At 42.6% G+C, this 18,194-nt stretch overlaps 1 protein-coding gene across 1 annotated transcript in view; it reads right to left on the reverse strand.

Moving 5' to 3' along the window:
• Window positions 1–18,188, reverse strand: part of NUAK1 (NUAK family kinase 1) — a 44,689-nt gene extending 26,501 nt beyond the window's left edge. The window contains exon 1 of the mRNA XM_057382676.1: window positions 18,000–18,188. Coding sequence (XP_057238659.1) covers window positions 18,000–18,179 — 180 coding nt within the window. The 5' untranslated portion in view covers window positions 18,180–18,188. The remainder of the gene's footprint in view (window positions 1–17,999) is intronic.
• Between the last annotated feature and the right edge of the window lie 6 nt (window positions 18,189–18,194).

Below are 18,194 nucleotides of genomic sequence, written 5' to 3' on the forward strand. Positions count from 1 at the left end.
TGGAGGAATTTGTCTTTTTCCTAGCTTCTTGTCTTAATGAGAATTTCAGATAACTYCAGGACCTTGCACTCAGAGAAAGTAACATATCAGATTCCTAATAATGAAATCTAAAGCCTCTCACCCCAACAAAACGGGTTCAAGCTCACCCAAAGCCCCGGCAGACACAGTATCCAATCTGGCAAAGCACTTTAGCACATGCCTAACTTCACACATGTGAACGGGCCATTGACTTTTGTGGGACAGCTCACACATGCAAAGTTAAATACAGACACAAGCAGCAAGGTCACAGCTCAGAASTAGGCCATGTGATGCTTCCCTCTGGGGATCAGCACTGACTGCATGCACCAMTAACATCCCCAGAACCTTCTGCAGCTCTGATGGCTGCGTGGTCCCACACACGGGGCCAGAAGGGGAGAAAGACCAGCAGAGATGGGATGAAACCACCTCCAACCTGCACTGGCAGCGCTGGTACCAGTCCAAAACCTATGGCACAGAGGAGAGAAAGCAGGGCTTGTGAGCCTTTGATACTGCCAGGCACCTCCAAACTGCTCTGCATGAGCACAGCCCCAGCTTCATTGCTGCTCTGCCTTCCAGAAGCAGAGAGGAAAGAGGGAGCACAGCTTTTGGCTCCCCATCCCTCCATGAGTCAGCTTGCAGAAAGTGCTGGGCAGGAAGCASAGAGAAATAAATTGCTTTCTTCAAGGCTGCAATAAATTACTGGTTTCCATTTGCTGGAAAGAGGATTTATACTCACTCTCTGAACTGCTGTAGAGAGATTATAAAGTATTTTCCAACGCACTTCATGCTTCTTTGCTTTTGTTTCATACAAATAACTGGAATTGAACTATAAATACTTCAAACACATGATGGTTGCAAAGGTTTCTGTACATTCAGTCCTATCTGTGAGAGAAATGTCTTTTTTCCTTTTCAAGCTTCTCGGCTGCTTAGCAGAGCAAAACGGGCAGAATTTATTTTTACAGAGCCTGATCAAGACCACTGTGTACAGAAAAGTATCTCCAAGTCCAAACATCCAGCAAAGGGCATGGCAGGTGGTTGGTGCCCATTTCCATATCAAATCTCCGTGTCTGCTGAGTCACTGCTGGCATCATCATTTATGGCATGAAAAAAAAAAAAAAAAAAAGCAAGCTGTATTTTCATCAAAGTAAAAATCTGTTTCACTTGATTTCAGGAAGTTGGTTCGTGTGTTTGTTTTAATCTAATGAACCTAAGTTTGCCTCATTTCCAGCTGAGTCATGTGAATATAAACAAAGGTTGAACTAGCCACAGTGCAACAGAGTCACGGATTTTGAAGTCAGTTGAGGCTGTAGCTGAGCCTGACTACTTAAAATGCCACAAACCACTGATCCTTCCCCAGGAACTTCTGCATGCAGTACATTCAGACCCATTGAAAACAATCTTCCATTCTCTATTATCTACCAAGGCTATTTTTAGGACCATAGTGAGATATGAACTGCTTTTTTCCACCAAGGGAGGCTGTGACTTTTAAGCTGGTTCCAGCACTTGTACATACCACCCGTGCTCGAACAAATTCCAATGGGCTCTTGCAATATCAATATGGAGAGTCAAAAATCCAGCATCAGACAGAGAGTGAAGCTCCCTGAGAAAGGTAAACCAGCTTGTTGCCACTGAGCYGTATGTTAGAAAAGAAGCATAAAGAAAATTATTAAGAATTATTTTCTCTAGTGAGGAGGGAAGGGAAGGTTAAATACACACAAACCTCCCTTTTTCTGAAAGCTGTGAGCTGATTCCATCCCCACCCAGCAATGGGAAGTGGGTGAGCCTAGCTGGTTTCACAGCTCTGCTTCCTCTCTTTGAGACTGGAAGGTGGGAAGTGTAATGTGCCAAGTGCCAACGGGGTGTGGAGGTAAAGAATAGGTTGATCAGGCAGGGGAGGAAGAGAAAGGGAGAGTGGAGGATGTTTGGGGGTGGGGAGAGAAAAGGTACATTGTTCTTTCTCCAGCTCCACAGAGCCAAGCAAGAAAGAATAAAGTCTGGCACCATATGATGTTTTTTCCAGGGGAGTCTCTGCCTATGGCTCTTGGCCCAGACTTCACCAACCCAAGAGGAAAAGAAACAAAGCTATGAAATTGTGTGGTCCCTGAGGTGGCTGCAATCAAATGATAAGGAGGGGGATGCTGATAATGCAGTTGCATTGAAATGGCCCTTCCAGAGGCTGCACAAAGGAGAAAAAGGAAAGGCAGGGGACAGGCTGAATAACTGTCWATCTGGCCTCTGGACCTTCCAGATGGGAAGAAGGAGCCAGGGACAGATATTCCTATGGGGAACTGAAGCATCCAAAGGGTTCTACAAAGGTATTCTCATGAGGACTTCTTTTGGTAAGCCTGCTCCCACATCATTGTATCTTTGCTGTGTCCAATGGCTGAAAAAAGTTATCTTGAGACTCCAACCCTGGGCCAGCTGAAGTACTAAAAAGCATCATGCAGGATGTGTAGTTCTAAGAACAAGTTTCTGCAYAGTCACAGAAAACATTTAATGCAGTCACTGGAAAGCTGGACAAAAGACCACTGTGAGTGCAAGCAAAGTTAGTGCCCAGCATTGTGCAATGTGCTAACACATCTCYCAGAGCTCTCCCTTTCAGGGCAAGAGTAAGGTTCACACAATGCCATTGTTTCACAGATTGYTAGTTTTCACATCCTAAAAGCCGGATAATCTCCATGGCGATACTGCCTGGGAGACAAGCATTCAACAAAATCCTTATTAATTATTTATCAGCAGCCCAACTCCATTGTTTGATACCTTTGCAGCAACCGGGCGAGTTGCTCAAAGCAGTAACCAGTGCCATCTGCACCCAAGTGAGCCCTGCTGATTTAAATCTCGGCTTCTGCTCAGTCATTTGTTCCATCACATGTTTGTTCATGWCATGGATGCTACCAAGGACAAAACACTGTTGTTGTGTTGCAAGCCAGCAGCTGCACACATAAAGGCAAAGAWGCACGTGCCACGATGCACCTCTCAGGTTCATTTACTTGTGTGAGCCAAAAGGTATTTTTTACAGCTGCCTCACTCTTTATGGTAACAGCATATAGCAAACATCTGCATCACCCTGTTTTATTCGCCCCTTCACAATGTACCAGACAAAAACAGATAATATTTCTAAAAACCAAAGCTGATGTCACTACTTGTAGAGAAACTCACTCTTTTGCCAAGGCACTAGAAGTCCCAAGCTGGTGTGATAAATGTTAGATCAAAATTCTATTTGCATAAGCTGAGGCACAATGTGCCACTGCCTCTTGGAGAATGAAGGTACAATTGCCTCGGGTTTAATTTTCCTTTTCTGGTTCTGCTGGACATTGTTGCTGTTATCGTATCATAAATGATGATTCACCAAGTGGAGAAGAAGAATTAACTATTCACAAACACTCAGCAAGGGAATTACATATTGTCTCTATATATAAAAGTTCRCCCTTTATTCACAGAGAAATATGTTTGTGGAATCAAGTTTTAATGAGCAGTAGAAGGCACCAGATGAACACATTTATACTGTACATACATAAAGTGGGTGCCAGGAGGAACATACAACACCCTTCCTCCACTTCTTTCCTCACCCCCACATACGGTGCTTGTTATCAGGATTTGTGAGCACATTTCCTGAGTAACTACTGCCTTACTGGGAAACTTGCATCCCTTCATTGTCTGATACCCTGAGGTAGCCTGCATACTTACACCATGCATTCCCTGACCAATCTCCCTGGCAGACCTTTCTTCATTTAACGCTGAGAATCCTTGCCTCAAGTCACATACRTCAAAAATACTGAACAACTTCTCCMTTCACTACATTACTGAAGTCCCAGGGCCTAGCACTGTTCAGTTCTAGAAGAAAAATCCTCCAAATAACCACCATCCCTAGCAATAATTGTTTCCCAYAGTGCTGCCTCAAGTTGCCCCTTCTCACCTCTCCCCACTGTCCCAAYAGCATGCCACCAAAAATCTACATCCACTTCAATCCTCCCTGATCCACAGTAAAACRAATTTGCTCTGGTAGGAGCAGAAGTTTGAAAGGATTTGATGAAAAGCAGAGATCTGACATGACCAAGTCATTGAAGATGTTTGCAGCTGTGGCCTGTCAGGACTGGAGCCCAAGGCTGGTCTGGCATCCTGGGACAGTCCCTGTCACGTGCAGACTTCACCTTCCTGGAAAAAAGGATGGGACTGCTTACATTTTTTCTAATAGACTTCTAAATGTTACTCCATATCCTCCATACCATGCACAGATCGACAGAAGACYACCTCCCTTCCAAAGTCTAACAACTCACAACTATCCCATCCAACTACCTTCAAACTTTCAAGAAAAGTTCATGCTTTGGCACACAGAAATTATATCTGGAAAGAAACTGGGGTAGGGGATTTCCCTGAGGCAATGGAGGTTCATAAGTGTAATTAAAAAGAAAAAAAAATGCTTTACAGCCTCAACTATGGATCGCTRTCCTTAATAGATGTTAACCAGCACTGAATGCCACATTCACTGAAAAGATGAAAACTGCATTTACAGTTAACTTCTAGTGAAGTTGCCAAGCAGATGTTTATTTTTGGCTTCCACATTTACTAAAGCCAAATGCTACACTGAGCTGGGATTTCACAAAGTCTAATTGCTTTTCTTCCAGGTTACAATTTTGTTGAAACCAAAAAGGGAAACAAAAGGAGTGGGGGAAAAAAAGCAGAAGGAAAAAAAAAAAGCTGACTTCACTTTTAAGTAGGAAAAAAACTGGTAGCATCCGTTTCTATCATGTCTGTTTATWTCATAGTTTAAATGAGGTTAGAATTGTGCAATCATTATTGATCAACTTCCAAACACAGCATAGCTCCATCCAGCACATGTGCAAAAGAGGAAAAGTCCCTGAAAGCAAATCCTGTGTCAGTCAGTCTTTTAACTTCTGCAAGTCTGTGTGCAGACTGTTGAGCACTAATTAAATTACTGGCAAGTCAGGATAAATAGGAGTGAAAGAATTCACAAGCCCCAAGTTTACTGTTCTCAATGTTACATGGCTATTACAGACCCACTCTCCAAAAACTGGAAGATAGATTTCACAGTAATTTTGAGGCTTGATCTCACAGCTACCACAGCTGCTGATGTAATGCAAAATGCTAACCTGAGGCAGCAGWGAGGGACTTTAATTCAATGTTGTTTTTTCATTGTGAATAAGCAGTGAACCACACTGAAGTAATCCTCCAAAGTAGGAGTGCACACTGTTCAAGGCATCAATTTGGGGATGAAACACAAAACCAAGATCTTGGCTATGTCGTTACAAAAAGTACTTTATGACTTTCTTAAGAAGACAGGTATAAAATCCTGGTGCCTGGATCTAGTTCTAGTTTGAAAATTACACAGTCTCCTGTAATTCCTCCAATAATTTAAATTGGAAATGGGGTTATTCACACCCTCTAAGCAACTGCTGCAAACTGTTMCAATGTGCTGCTAAATAATGGTAACCTCAGCAGTTACCAGAGTCTCTAAAGTGATTTTACAGGTTTAGGCGAAAGGTACTAYATCAGTGCAAGGCTGTAATTCACATTAAACAAGGAAGAGGGTTAGACATTGTTTGAACTCTCACAACCAGTTTTTTTCCCAAGAARCCACCTCACAGCACATTTTCATTCATTGGTGTGTTCTGCTTGAGAAAGCTGTGCATAAATAAATCTAACTCGGCTTATTCTCTCTTTTTCACTGAAGCTTCGGTGAGTGCGGAGAAACCTCAGAATCACTGAGAGCTTTGCACATCTTTACAATGTGCCTCTTCCACCACAAATGTGAAGTCAGCTGGTATTATGTGGATCTTTTGATTTTGCTCTCCAGTTCTGCAGTCYTTCAGAGAAAAAGAGGAAGTGCTATTTCACCATGAGAATAACAATAGTACAGGGAAAACTTGGGAAGAGTCTTTTTAAAAAGAAATGTCTGTAYTTTCACACACCACAACACTCATTAAAACCCAACACCATACTGCTTGACCACCTCAAATTCCTAATTAACAGAATGGMATTTTGAAGCATGGAGAGATTTTTAAAGCTGCATTTATAGACTTCAGTATTTTGGATTAATACTGTTGAGCAAGGATTCATTGCACAGAGATGATGGTGGGCCACAGAAATTATACCATGGAAGGTGCAGGGATGTGTTTAAACAGTACAGTTGCAAGGGTTAATGACACAGAACTATCAGAAGCACCTGTAGCTAGAATACTTTCCTAAACTGGTCTAAGGTGGACCAAAATATAAACACCACTTCTTGGTGGGAATCCAGCAAASCATAAACCCACATCCTATCTGGAAAAATACTCCTGGAAAACAAAAAGATTGGCAATCATGTATGAAAGACTCACCCAGATTATTTTGCTCCGGGCCTGCAGATCGCTTTGCAATATTAAATTTGTTTTTGTTAATGCACTGCTTCAGTGTGACATTGTTCTGCCTGGAMATTACCTATTTAATGGTCCCTTTTGGGAAGGGACCGTCTTAGAATTTATGACGGAATGTGGTRGAATTACTACAGCAGAGGAAAGGAGTTTGCTAAGATTTCTTCCCCATCCTTCTCTGATTTCTGAGAAATATTTATACCCCTGAAGGTAGAGGAACCTCCTGTTGTTCCCTTCTATTTATTGAAAGTAAATTACCAGGGCCACCCTAAAGGCTCAGCGGAGAGGGTAACACAGGAACAGGAAAACTCTTGCTCCCTGCAGCCAGYTGGGCTTGAAATGGATGTGAGAGGGTGAGGAATAAATTACATTTTCCTACAATTAAGCGGCTGGCGATCCAGCAATTCTGCAGCCTTAAACGCACAATTCCAGCTTTCCCTGCTACAAGAGGAGCTCACAACTGCAAGMAGTTGTTCCAAGCAGTTATGAGGAGGCTTAACTTTGGAAGGGAGAAACAGCAAAGCAATTATTTTTCAGGATGGAAAGCTTTTGCCTAAGAACTCCCCCAGACCCTGCAAGCTCCAAGACTGTTWCCCCCTTCTTCAACACGCACAAACACCTTTTTTGGCACGTGTTTTGGCTGGAGTCAGTCGAACAAGGGAGAGTTAGAAYTCATGTTTCTGGGATCCCCTTGCCAGAAGCAAAGCTGTTAGGCAGTGTAACAACAGCAGCCCAGGCTTCCCACTTCACCCCGCCAATGACCTTCGCACAGACTTGGACATTCCCCCTTCCTCAGAGCGAGGAGCAATTCCCTCTCACGCTGCTCGCTCCAGAAACTCATCTCAGCAAATACCACAAATCATGTCAGACCGAGCAGGGCTATTAAAGCAGTGCTGYATAATGTGAATTGCTGTCCACAAGGGACCGGACCAAGAGACTGCCTAACCCACTTTGTTTAACTTTTTAGTTAAACAATCCTGAAAGGGGAAGCTGCGTTGCTACTCTGGAAATTACARCTTTAATCTCATTTGAACCACGCATTCCTCAGTTAAACTGCAGAAATAATTTGAGAACCAACTCCCAAACACGACATTTTTCAACATTTCCTACATTTCCTGGAAATACATTAGTTCCAATGCTGTGAAGCAAAAGCAGACTTATTAATTTACCCAGGTTAAAGTTCTTCCAGGAGCCCCAATAAACKCTAATGTCAGGCTAATTACATGCATATCACCAGTTTTGCATTTTCACAGTGCTCAAAGCAACACCAGTGGAACATTGATCATTTCCAACTCAAGCCCACAAACYATTTGCACATCTTGCATTCATTGCTTACTCGAACTACACTGCCCATGGCAGGAATCCATGGTGCTTCCCTGAAAACAGAGCAAGCTTCATTTCCCCTCCTCAGGCATACTTYAATACAGCTCTGAGGTGCCAGCTTTTACTGGCTTATTTAAACAGCATTTACAGTTTTGCTGGGCAGATAAGAAGAATAACTTGGGTGTGCAGTAAAACAAAGATACAGCTGTTTGTGCCAAACATTAATTTTATGGCAATACTTCAYAGGAATTATTCCCCATAACAACTGAACTGTCATATCCTACAACTACATCCCAGGCAAACTCCCAGCTGAACTCACTATGGCTGCTGTCTGATGCTCTCCACATACAAACACCCAGAACTACCCAGATGTTCTCTATGTAAAACATTTGGTTTGAAACACGCAGCGCTTCTTTCCAAAAATCCATTACATTTGTTTAATGGACTTGCACAGTTCAACTAAAATATCCTGGAGCAGACATTTGACTGCAACTCTACTCTACGAGGCCCATCTGCAGGAAAAAAAAAAAAAAAAAGAGAATGCTTTACATGATTTATGCTGTCTTTATGATCAGCCAGTTCATAAAACACAAGCTCTGCTCTACAGACAATAACACAAATCGCTTTCAAGTGTATTGTTTAGTCCTTGCCGGTGTTAAACAAATATTTCAACTGAAACAAAGGGCTGAGCTCTACTCTTCAKCTTACAAGTGTTAATGTAACTGAGAGCAGCATTTTACCCACGGACATCACAGGGGATGCAATTTTTTTGTTTTATGCTTGGAGTGAGTGAGTAATGACATCCARTAATGATAACCAGTTACATTCACGGTTGCAGAGTCTTCCTTTCATCCACGAAAAGCTGGAAGGAGGTTGAAGATTTCACAGCATGAAATCCTTCTCCCCAATGAATTCCTTGTGAGCAACGCACAACCCACAACGAGGCCTTTCACAGGTTCCCTTAGACCACGTTTATATCATAGAATGGGAGAATACTTTGTTTTACTGAAACAGAGAGCCTGGTAGAAAGCTCTCAAACTGTACACGAAAGAAACCCTGYAGTTGGAAAGGATGGCAAGACTCTGGCCTGGATGCAAATGCACTGCAAAGTCCAGCTGAAGGTCCTCATTGTCCCCAGGCTGTGTGGACACAGCAGTGACTGAGTTGCATCAACAGTGGTAAGCTGTCTCCAAGGCACAAGAGACGGCAGGCTTTGGAAAAATTGGTACCACCCCTTCAAAGTGTGACTGTAGCCATGGAAGAGGATTTTCATTTTAAGAAAGATTCTCCTGAGATGGTTACACCACACCAGGAATGGCTCAGCATAGTGCTGCAGCTGGGGTTGACCTCGGCTCTCCCCTTGGCTCCACCACAGACTTTCTGGATGAAAAATCACTCGCCTCCTGGATGCCCAAGGCATGGCTCTAACAACTGGCTCCTACAGAAGTTGGAGCTTAAACCCCCACATCACCATTTAATTATTTCTCCTCATTTTGGCACCCTGAAGGGAATAAAGACATGACAAAGGAAGTAGAGTGAATGATGCGACTCCTCATGCATAGTCCTGATTAAAAATGTATCTTCCCAAGAGGACAATGTGAACACCTCTCAGTTACACCCCTACACAGGTCAGCTAAGCCAGCATTGCCTCCAGCAGGTATTTACAGGAATTTTCCAGGTTCCAGGCCACATGGCCTTAGAGCATGCACCAGATGGGAAGGTTGTGCTGTCTCCTCTTCTCCTCCCAAAGGCTATTAGGTTTCCTCGTGCCAAAATTACAGCCCGCAGCTTTGCCCCACTGAATCCAGTGCCATGTGTGTCCAGATATCTCCAGCCACCTCCACTTCTCCTTCCTGAGCTGCACTCTGCTGGGGAAACCATAATATTTGATTTGTRCCGAGTGGCAAAAATATGCAAATAAGTGACAGCTCTGAACACGTGCCTTGGAAGCTGTTTCTTTAACAAATGCTTTGCTGTCTTCCCCTSTCAGACTTGTGTGCAAAGGACTTAACCTTTTTGTGTCAACAACAAAGCTCTGTTTAACAAAAGGAACATTTGTTTAGTTACCACACAGCTCAGAAAGGTATTTCTACCCAACCTTCAATGCTATCTTTTGTGATTAAAAAAATATTCACACTCATTTTTAAAATAACATTTGTACCTCAAATAAAGGGAGATATCTTTCACCATCAGACATTTAATAGAGATTAGAAATTGTAGCAGAGATCAAATGCCTTACTATGTACAGGAAACTTGATATGAAATGGCTTTGAGATCTCCATCAACAGCAGGACCCCAATTTTTCTGATCTACCCAGGAATAGCTAAATTTAGTCCCCGAACTTTACACAGGAGCAATAATTTTTTTTAAAAAAAAACTWAAAAAAAACCACAGCAGACCCTCCCATTCACCAGGCATCCCAGGGAAATAGCAGCAAGGGATGCTGAAGGTCTGGTGAAGTGGGAGATGCCACAGTGAGAAGGGAAGGCTGAGGAGGAATCCAGAAATCAACAGGCACGTGTTAAACTCAGCAACCTCAGTTGCCTTCTTAATACTTATAAAAAACAAGATCTGCATCTATTTTGTGATTTCTGCATTCACCTAAAACTGGCCAGGATGGTTTCACGCATGTCAGCCATGGCAACCCCTTGTCCCACAACTGCTCTGTGACTGGGTTTTTTCAAGTGAAAGGAACCACCCATTAAAYTATTTTATAATCTCCAACACTGGTAAGGACCGAGCCTGTACAGAGCCATACTTGTGCAAGAGCCAGCACTTCCATCACATCATGGAACAGTGGCAGCTTTAAGGACTGATGGCTCATAAACCACCAGAGCTAAGCAAGTCCCATCCATCTTTGGAGAGCTAAAGGACACACTGAACTAATGCCATGCAGTAGTTTAACAGACTGAGTTAACTGAGGGTTGGCCCGTGGTCTATAATCCAAAATACAAAAATTACTGAGTTGAAATAAGAGTACAAGAACAATGGAAGATCAAGGGACGGCTACAACCTTTCCCCCTCCACTCTTTGCAACACACAGCAAAGGTTACAGGAGGGCCTCCACGTCTACTGAACATCTGGCATTYTTGGTGTGGGTCCAGGAAGTTTGATGGGTATGGCCAGACACAGTATGCACACAGAGTACCTCACCCAGCCTCTGAGTGTTCAAAGGTCTAGGATCCTCTAATTTATACAACGTACTATGCTGCCTGTGAAGACACGGTGATAAATATATTCTGTTTAAAAGCAGATACTTCTCAAATCATAACTTGCAGATGCTCAAAGTCTTTCATGTGGGTAAGACAAATGAGAGCCATAGAGACTGATTTTGTAGCCAGRGAGTACAGGAAGCAACAGCAGGAGAACACTATTGAAAGCCTGGATACACTTATGGCTTTAATGAATTGGTCATCAAATATAACAACACACATATGTAGTTTTTACCTTGCTTTGTAGTTCACACCCCACCCTCCCCAGCTATTCCCCATATATCTAGCAAAGTGGAAATTATTTTGAGTTTAGTTTATTAAATGGACACACATGGCACTCACATCTGCTGGAAGATATTTGAGGGAAACGCTGACAAATACCATTTACATTTTTAGTTGGAGGCCTTTTCATCTGAGATATTTCCTCTGGCATATCAACTATCCTAAATACATTCCACCCATCAGTGCTAATGACAAGAGGTTTTTCTGTAAAGTGTCTGCTGCATGCTTGGGCAATTTAGGGGCAAATCCTGACTAATGGAGGAGGTAAGAAGAACATTCTGTGTAGGTCAGGGATTCCAATGCCAGTGTGCCTGTCACTGGTGGCATGAAAACCACCAACACACAACACCCRAGCTGGGCACTGGCTGCAGCCTCCAGCATGGTTCAGGAAGCAAAGACCAGAACCAGGCCAATATCCATGGCAATCCAAAGGTCACCAGCCAGTTTCCAAATCCYTGGGATACAGGTTTTGGAAATGTGTCCCATATGCTCTACGTTTGGATAACCATGACTGTACATTTACCTGCTGGTGTTCAAGGCTGATACACCAGAGCTGGTTTTCAACCCACACATTTGTCATTCTTCCTTTGCACTGCTGTGGCCACCACATGCCTTCTCCCAATTCCTCACTCGGGTAAAGACTCTCTAGTTACTTATTTACCAGACAAAACACAGACTAACTGCAATTAAAGTTCTGTAGAGAATAAACAATTGTTCACAAGAACTGCACATTCCACACGGTTTTATTCAACATGTATGACCCYGAACTACAATATATACAATAATTGCCTCCACATGGCAAATCCACATTGTGGTTCCTAAAAAAATAATAATAATTTTTAGAACACATGCCACTAAAAGACGCAGTACATTTTAGCAATATCTAATGAAAGGCTTTGTACAAGCAATTTCCATTCTCTTGTGTTCTCTAGCATATGCTGCTGTGAAACCATTTGTAAAAACACTTAGGCATTTTATACTGTTTTTAGCTGAAAGCTGCATTAAAAACATTGGCTCAAATTCTGTTGTGAAWTTCATATGTAGAGGGAATCGCAATAGGTATGTATCAAACCAAAATGTGCCCTGTTCATTAGTCTAGCTCTCCTATATTAACCCTGCAGAAAGGAATGCACTGAGACATAGTTAATTATCAAAATTGTTTAATCCAATGCAGGAGGGAAAAAAAGGCAAAAGTCTCTTAGAAACTTTTAATTTCTTCACCTGTAAGAACATGCATCATTGAAAGAATATCTTGATGTTCACTGAAAGCTCAAAGAACAYGCTGTTCTTTAATTTGGTAAAAGATTTGACAAACTAACATGTTCAGATGACCCCTTACTGGCTAGTCATTAATTCAGACTTTCATACCACTGAACCATACTCCCCTGAACAAATTTGCTTCTCCAACAAAAATTCTCAGGGCAGAAAACTAGTATTCTCTTCTAGTGCCTTTCTTCTGATGACCTTCATGCTGTAATCAGTTATTTCTGTCCRCAGCCCTTAATATTAAGGTCTTGTTTGGCATTTCAATTATCCAAGTGCTTATAAGAAGATTGCAACAATTTGATACAACCAGGTAGTAACTCCTATGGTAATAAGACCACAATATTCACTGTGAATTACACTAGAATAATTCCAGTGGGTATTTTTCCATTTGCTGCCTTGTTTKTWTTTTTTTTTCTTTTTTTAAACCACACTCTCGGAACACATCTAATAGTTAAGGGTGGAACAAATAACAAATTAACAGCAAAACTATTTTCAAGCCCATATACTCTTTCCAACCTCTATTCRTTCCAGATCTAGAATTTCCATGCATGCAGAGGATGACCCCAGTTTCACTAACATGCCTTCAGCACCACGAAAACACTGTACAGATTTAGTCGCATTACAAGTCCCTAGAGGAACTTGGTCTGAACAACTTAAATAAATAAATAAATACATATACACATACATACATGGGTAAGATTTTGGTGACACATTTTGCAAGAAACCCTTTTGCCTCMATGTAAGTGTAGCATGWCATGAAAGGCTCATGCAGCAACCASCACAGGCTCTGCAGATCCTGCTGGCAGCTTGGAAGCAGGGAGCAAAGCCACACGCCCTGGCACAYGGGTCACTGCCCTGGCACACACAACAAAGCAGGAGGCAGGGCAGTGCAAAAGGGTCTGGAATGGAGACCAAAGCTGGATGTCACACAGGGACAAAAAGAGCCCTGGAGGCAGGAAAGGCTGAGCTCTGCAGGATCCATAGGGCCCTGATGTTGCATACTCTACATGTCTGGAAAAATCAGGTATTAGRTTGTGCACTCAAAACGAGCTGAAATTTGTGATGATTTTGGCTTTAATTGGCAAGTTTTTCCTTTTTCACGTATAAGATGGGTAGCAGTACAAGCTATTGTTAGTACAGCTCAAGTGTACTATCATAGCTGTGGAAGCCACATTCACACATCAGGAGCCTGCTGGGCATGGTACAGTACAGGCACTTCACATCACAGCAGTGTTGTGGAGATACATACACCTGTGCCTGCAAGAAAGGATGATATCTTAGTAAGAGCGACAGAGAACCTCAGAAGAAATAAACAGTTCTGTATCAGAACTGGCCACTATCCTGCAGAAGATGCTCACTGAGCAACCAAGATACAAATCAATATGAAGCAGTGATCCAAGTGCTAACTGAAGAAGTTCTCAGGGGAAAAAAGTGGAAATATGTCATTAAAGATCAAAGAATTCACGTGAATCAGAGGAATACAGACATTCTCTGTGATACCAGCAGCACAGGTGAGAGAACTGGGACAAACGTTCCACCTGGTTTTCACTGCCCTCACTGACCCACAAGCACACTTTCATCCTATTATAAGGAACCATTAAAAACCACACCACAAACAAACAAATGGTTGTGTGGACAACAAGGCCYTAATTACTGATGTGACAGAGCTGTCATTGTTGGTATTCACGTTTCAATTTTGTCACATATGGAGCAATACAATCAGCAATGYAAAGTCCTCCTTTCATGTAATTTGTTTTTGTTCCAGGTTTCAAAGACCCTGTGCAAACCTTCGAACCCATCAGAAGCAGAGCTGTTTCAAAGCAAAGATTTTCACAGCAGTTGTAAATAAAATCATTTGTTGCTTTAAATTTTGGGGGTTTTTTTACAAGGTATTGATTCAGAAACCAATTTCAACTGGCAACATCCTTCTACCTGCACTTACTATGCGAAAGACATAAATAACACATGGCAGCCACCACACATAACATGATCATCCAAATATGCATCACATGCCTGTTTTTCATGTTGGGCTGCTGCTTGTCATAAATTCCCAAAAGAATTAACTTTCTGGAGGAGCRGCTGGAGGAGAATAGTGCTTTCTCCACCTGCTGGTGAGGAGGAAGAAAAGATGTCGTGGCTCAGGCAGAAAGAGGAAGAATGACAGAGAAGCAGAGGCAGGCCCTGGCAGCTACTCCCCATCACCTCCCAAGTGCAGCCTAAGGAGARAAAGGGAGATAAACTTCCTGGCTTTTGCAAACGGCAAACAGAAAACGCCTATCTAATTTAAATGTGCATTCTGATGAGTGTTTACTCCAGTGGAATCATTTCCTCAAAGAAGAATCCAGCAGCATTTACCATCTTCGTACACCATGCATAAAATCAGCGAGAGGTGGTCAATACACACCTTAAGGAAGGCTGAAATAAGTGAAATTGGATTTCTTGGCTAACAAACATAGAATACATAACACGAATAAAAGTTCTGTTCTTTGGTTTAACATGTGCAAGATGACAAGTGGAAAAAACACCCACAGAAACATCAACATGAGTGTTACTTCACAGGCTTGAGATATCATCTCTTCATCCTTACACTTGCTAACAGGTGCCTTAATTTAAAATGTCATAAGTTACAACTGTGTATACTGAGACAGTAATAATGAAGAAACCTTGCTGGAAAAATCAGGCACCTCATACATCATATACTGGGCAATATTTTAACTGCTCCATGCAGCATGCAATACTGTCTGCAGTCACTGTGGTAACTAATGCACAAATTCGCACAAGTTGTTTCCAATAACAAACTGAATGTATCATACAATCTACCCCCRGAGCTTTATGGCAGGAAACTTTATGATCATATTCCACTGCGTTTTAAGGAAAAACAATAAAGTTGAAGTTAAGAGGAGTAACAATTTGAACAAACCTGTAACCTGCTAATCTGTGCCAAATACTACTTTCATTCAAGTCAACTGAAATTCTGCTATTGATTTCCAATGGCACAGGATTAAAGCACATCTGTACTTTGCGTTGAACTGTCTGTCTTCTCACCTTGGTTTTACTTTATTTACCCAAACCTGCCAGTTTATTTCATTTCTGAGCTCTGTTTATACAGATGACGAAAAATCCMAAGTTTTGCTTCACATTAAAAGCCTGGCTAATGACACAAATCTCTTTATTAAATGCCATACAGCCAAAGAAATTCTTGACACAGAGAAGTGGAAAGGCCAAAGAGGAGAATTGCTTGAACAAGACTGATGAATAGGGACACAAGATCCAGCTTTGCAATCTGYTACCATACAGCCTCAAATACCTGCTTACCACTGAGTAAAGAAGGAGATGATCAGCTAAACCAGTAGCAAAATAGGAAGTAAAGAGCCTGGATTAGAGCAACTTTAGGACTCTCACTGCCAGCTGTGATAGGATTGGTGTTGAACCTGGTGCACAGACAGCGCCGGCCACATCCCCTGCTCTGTGCATCCCCTGCTGGACACCAGCATCAGGTCCAACCTGCTCATGGGTGATGCAAACACGGCCCACTAATAATCACTGAGAAGAGGAAAGGGAAGAGAAAGAGAGAGGTGGAAAACATGAAGGAAAACTGCCCCTCTCTGATCACTCATCCTGTCGGTTCTCTTATCTCGCCCACGGAAAGCAATCAGTGTTCACTGTAACAGCCAGACAAGGGAACTGTCAGAAAACAAGAAGCGTTTTCCATTCACTGAGATCTGGCTGGATTCCTGATAACTAGCTTTTATTCTGCAAGCAGACAAACTGTGGATATTTTACATACACTCACAGATGTTACAGTTCAAACAGACACACCAGAACTCGCCTGCAGACTAGTTAATAATTACAAAGCGCCACACGCCAAGGCTTGCATTACTCCAGTAAAATCTCACACCCTGCTAAAGACTTGTTTAGCTGCTACATACCAGCTGATACAGCAAATGTTACATTTTCATTGCATTTAAGATTGCATGGGCATTCTGATTTTCACTCTCCATTTCAAGATGGCATCAGCCATATAAATTCAGTTCACACCATATCAAAGTATCCTTCAGGTGCAGCTGAAGAGCTTGACAATTAGCAAAACATGGAAACACYTAGTGTGCTGTTAAGCTAGATCAGACATACATCCCTTGTACATCCTTTCCTCTGTCAGGGCTCTTTCCAAAGGTCAAATCTCATAGTACATTATTGTCACCTTTTTTTTTTGTTAATTTCTCAACTCCTTGAAAAAAAAGATGTTTTCAATATATTTGCTTATTTACTCAAAGTTCAAAAAATAATCTACTTTAAAAATAACAGCATATAATGCGGCCCTGAGGCTTYTGTTAGCCTGAAGCTGTAAAACAGCCAAGACAGCAAACTTTAAAAATCATGGATTTAGAGTGAGCATGTGCAGAGATGTCCATCTCTGGTTTCTCTTTACCCAGCCTCCAAATGAGCTAATAAACTGAAAGCATATATGATATGACTCTACAACTTGGCTGAAAACCTCATTTTCACTGTCGACACAAAGATATTCAGTTGCAAAGTAAGTGTTCCTTATTAAAGTCATAGCATCTAAAATTTCCTTTTCTGTTTTACAGATCTTTCTGCCTCTGGGTGCGCATTGAGCTCCACAGCAACCGAAAGGGAAAGATAAATGTAACGTCACCAGGGAAATGCCTTGCTTTTAGATGAACTCTCATGAAAACTCAATTAGTCGACTTCAGGGTAAAGACCCCTGTAGAAAACMACCTTTTTCTCTGAGCGGTCTTTAACACAACAACGCCTGCCTCTCATTCGCCTGCTCTCTGTGGATAGTTACGTATTTCGGGGAAGGGAAAAATGACAATAATCCTGACTAATGTGTACACTGCTTCAATCGCATTTCTGCGCCCGGTTGGAGCGCTGCACCAGAGAGGAAATGCTGAAGCTGAGTTATTGCTGGACAAGCCCCGGGCTGCTTGAAGTCCCGAGCCAGCCGGCACCGCTGAGCGGTGAAACGGATCGTAAAAACCAATGGGGTGGGTTGCAGTCCCTGCAATTTTTTTAGGTGTCAGCAAAGTTCAGGTCACAAAAGTATGACCGAATCACGGCATTTTTAACCAGGAGAAGCAAACGTCTGCCATTCTGACAGTGCTTTGCGTGCAGCGTTTGTTAGTCAGGGGATGTGTGACAGGTTTCGCCAAAACGTGAATTTCCACTGGGGACAAAACTATTCACAGTGGACCCGCATGTAAAAAAATAAAAAGAACAAAAACAATAAGMCACTCTATTTTTCCAACAATAACACATCCCTTCACAATGTACCACGATGCTACTACCGTACCTCCACCACTCCTCCCAGACAAAAGTCTCTATTCAGGGCTGGCACTCGAACAAAGCCGCGGGCACGGGTGGGATGCTGAGCCAGCCCCGAACAGGGCTCCTGAGGGGATGCACCCGGCCGGCTCTATTCCCAAACCGGCCTTGGAATCTGATCTTACATATACCTGCATCTATGAAATAAAGAGGCAGAGACAAGCCGCTCCGCCTGCCTTACCACTCTGCCGGAGAACCTCTCGATGGCCCGCTTCACTTTGCCATAGGTGCCTTTGCCCAAGGTCTCCTGCAGCTCGTAGCGATGCTTCAGGTTGTGCTTGTGGTGATGCCGTTTCACCCCCTGCTGCTTCCTCGCCGCCGTTACCTCCGGGGACGGAGCCGCCCGGACCGGCTCCTCCATGGCCGCCGCCGCCGC

This window comes from Malurus melanocephalus, unplaced genomic scaffold (assembly GCF_030028575.1).
Source record: "Malurus melanocephalus ecotype Western Australia unplaced genomic scaffold, MMel_1.1 scaffold_578, whole genome shotgun sequence".
Lineage (NCBI taxonomy): Eukaryota > Metazoa > Chordata > Aves > Passeriformes > Maluridae > Malurus > Malurus melanocephalus.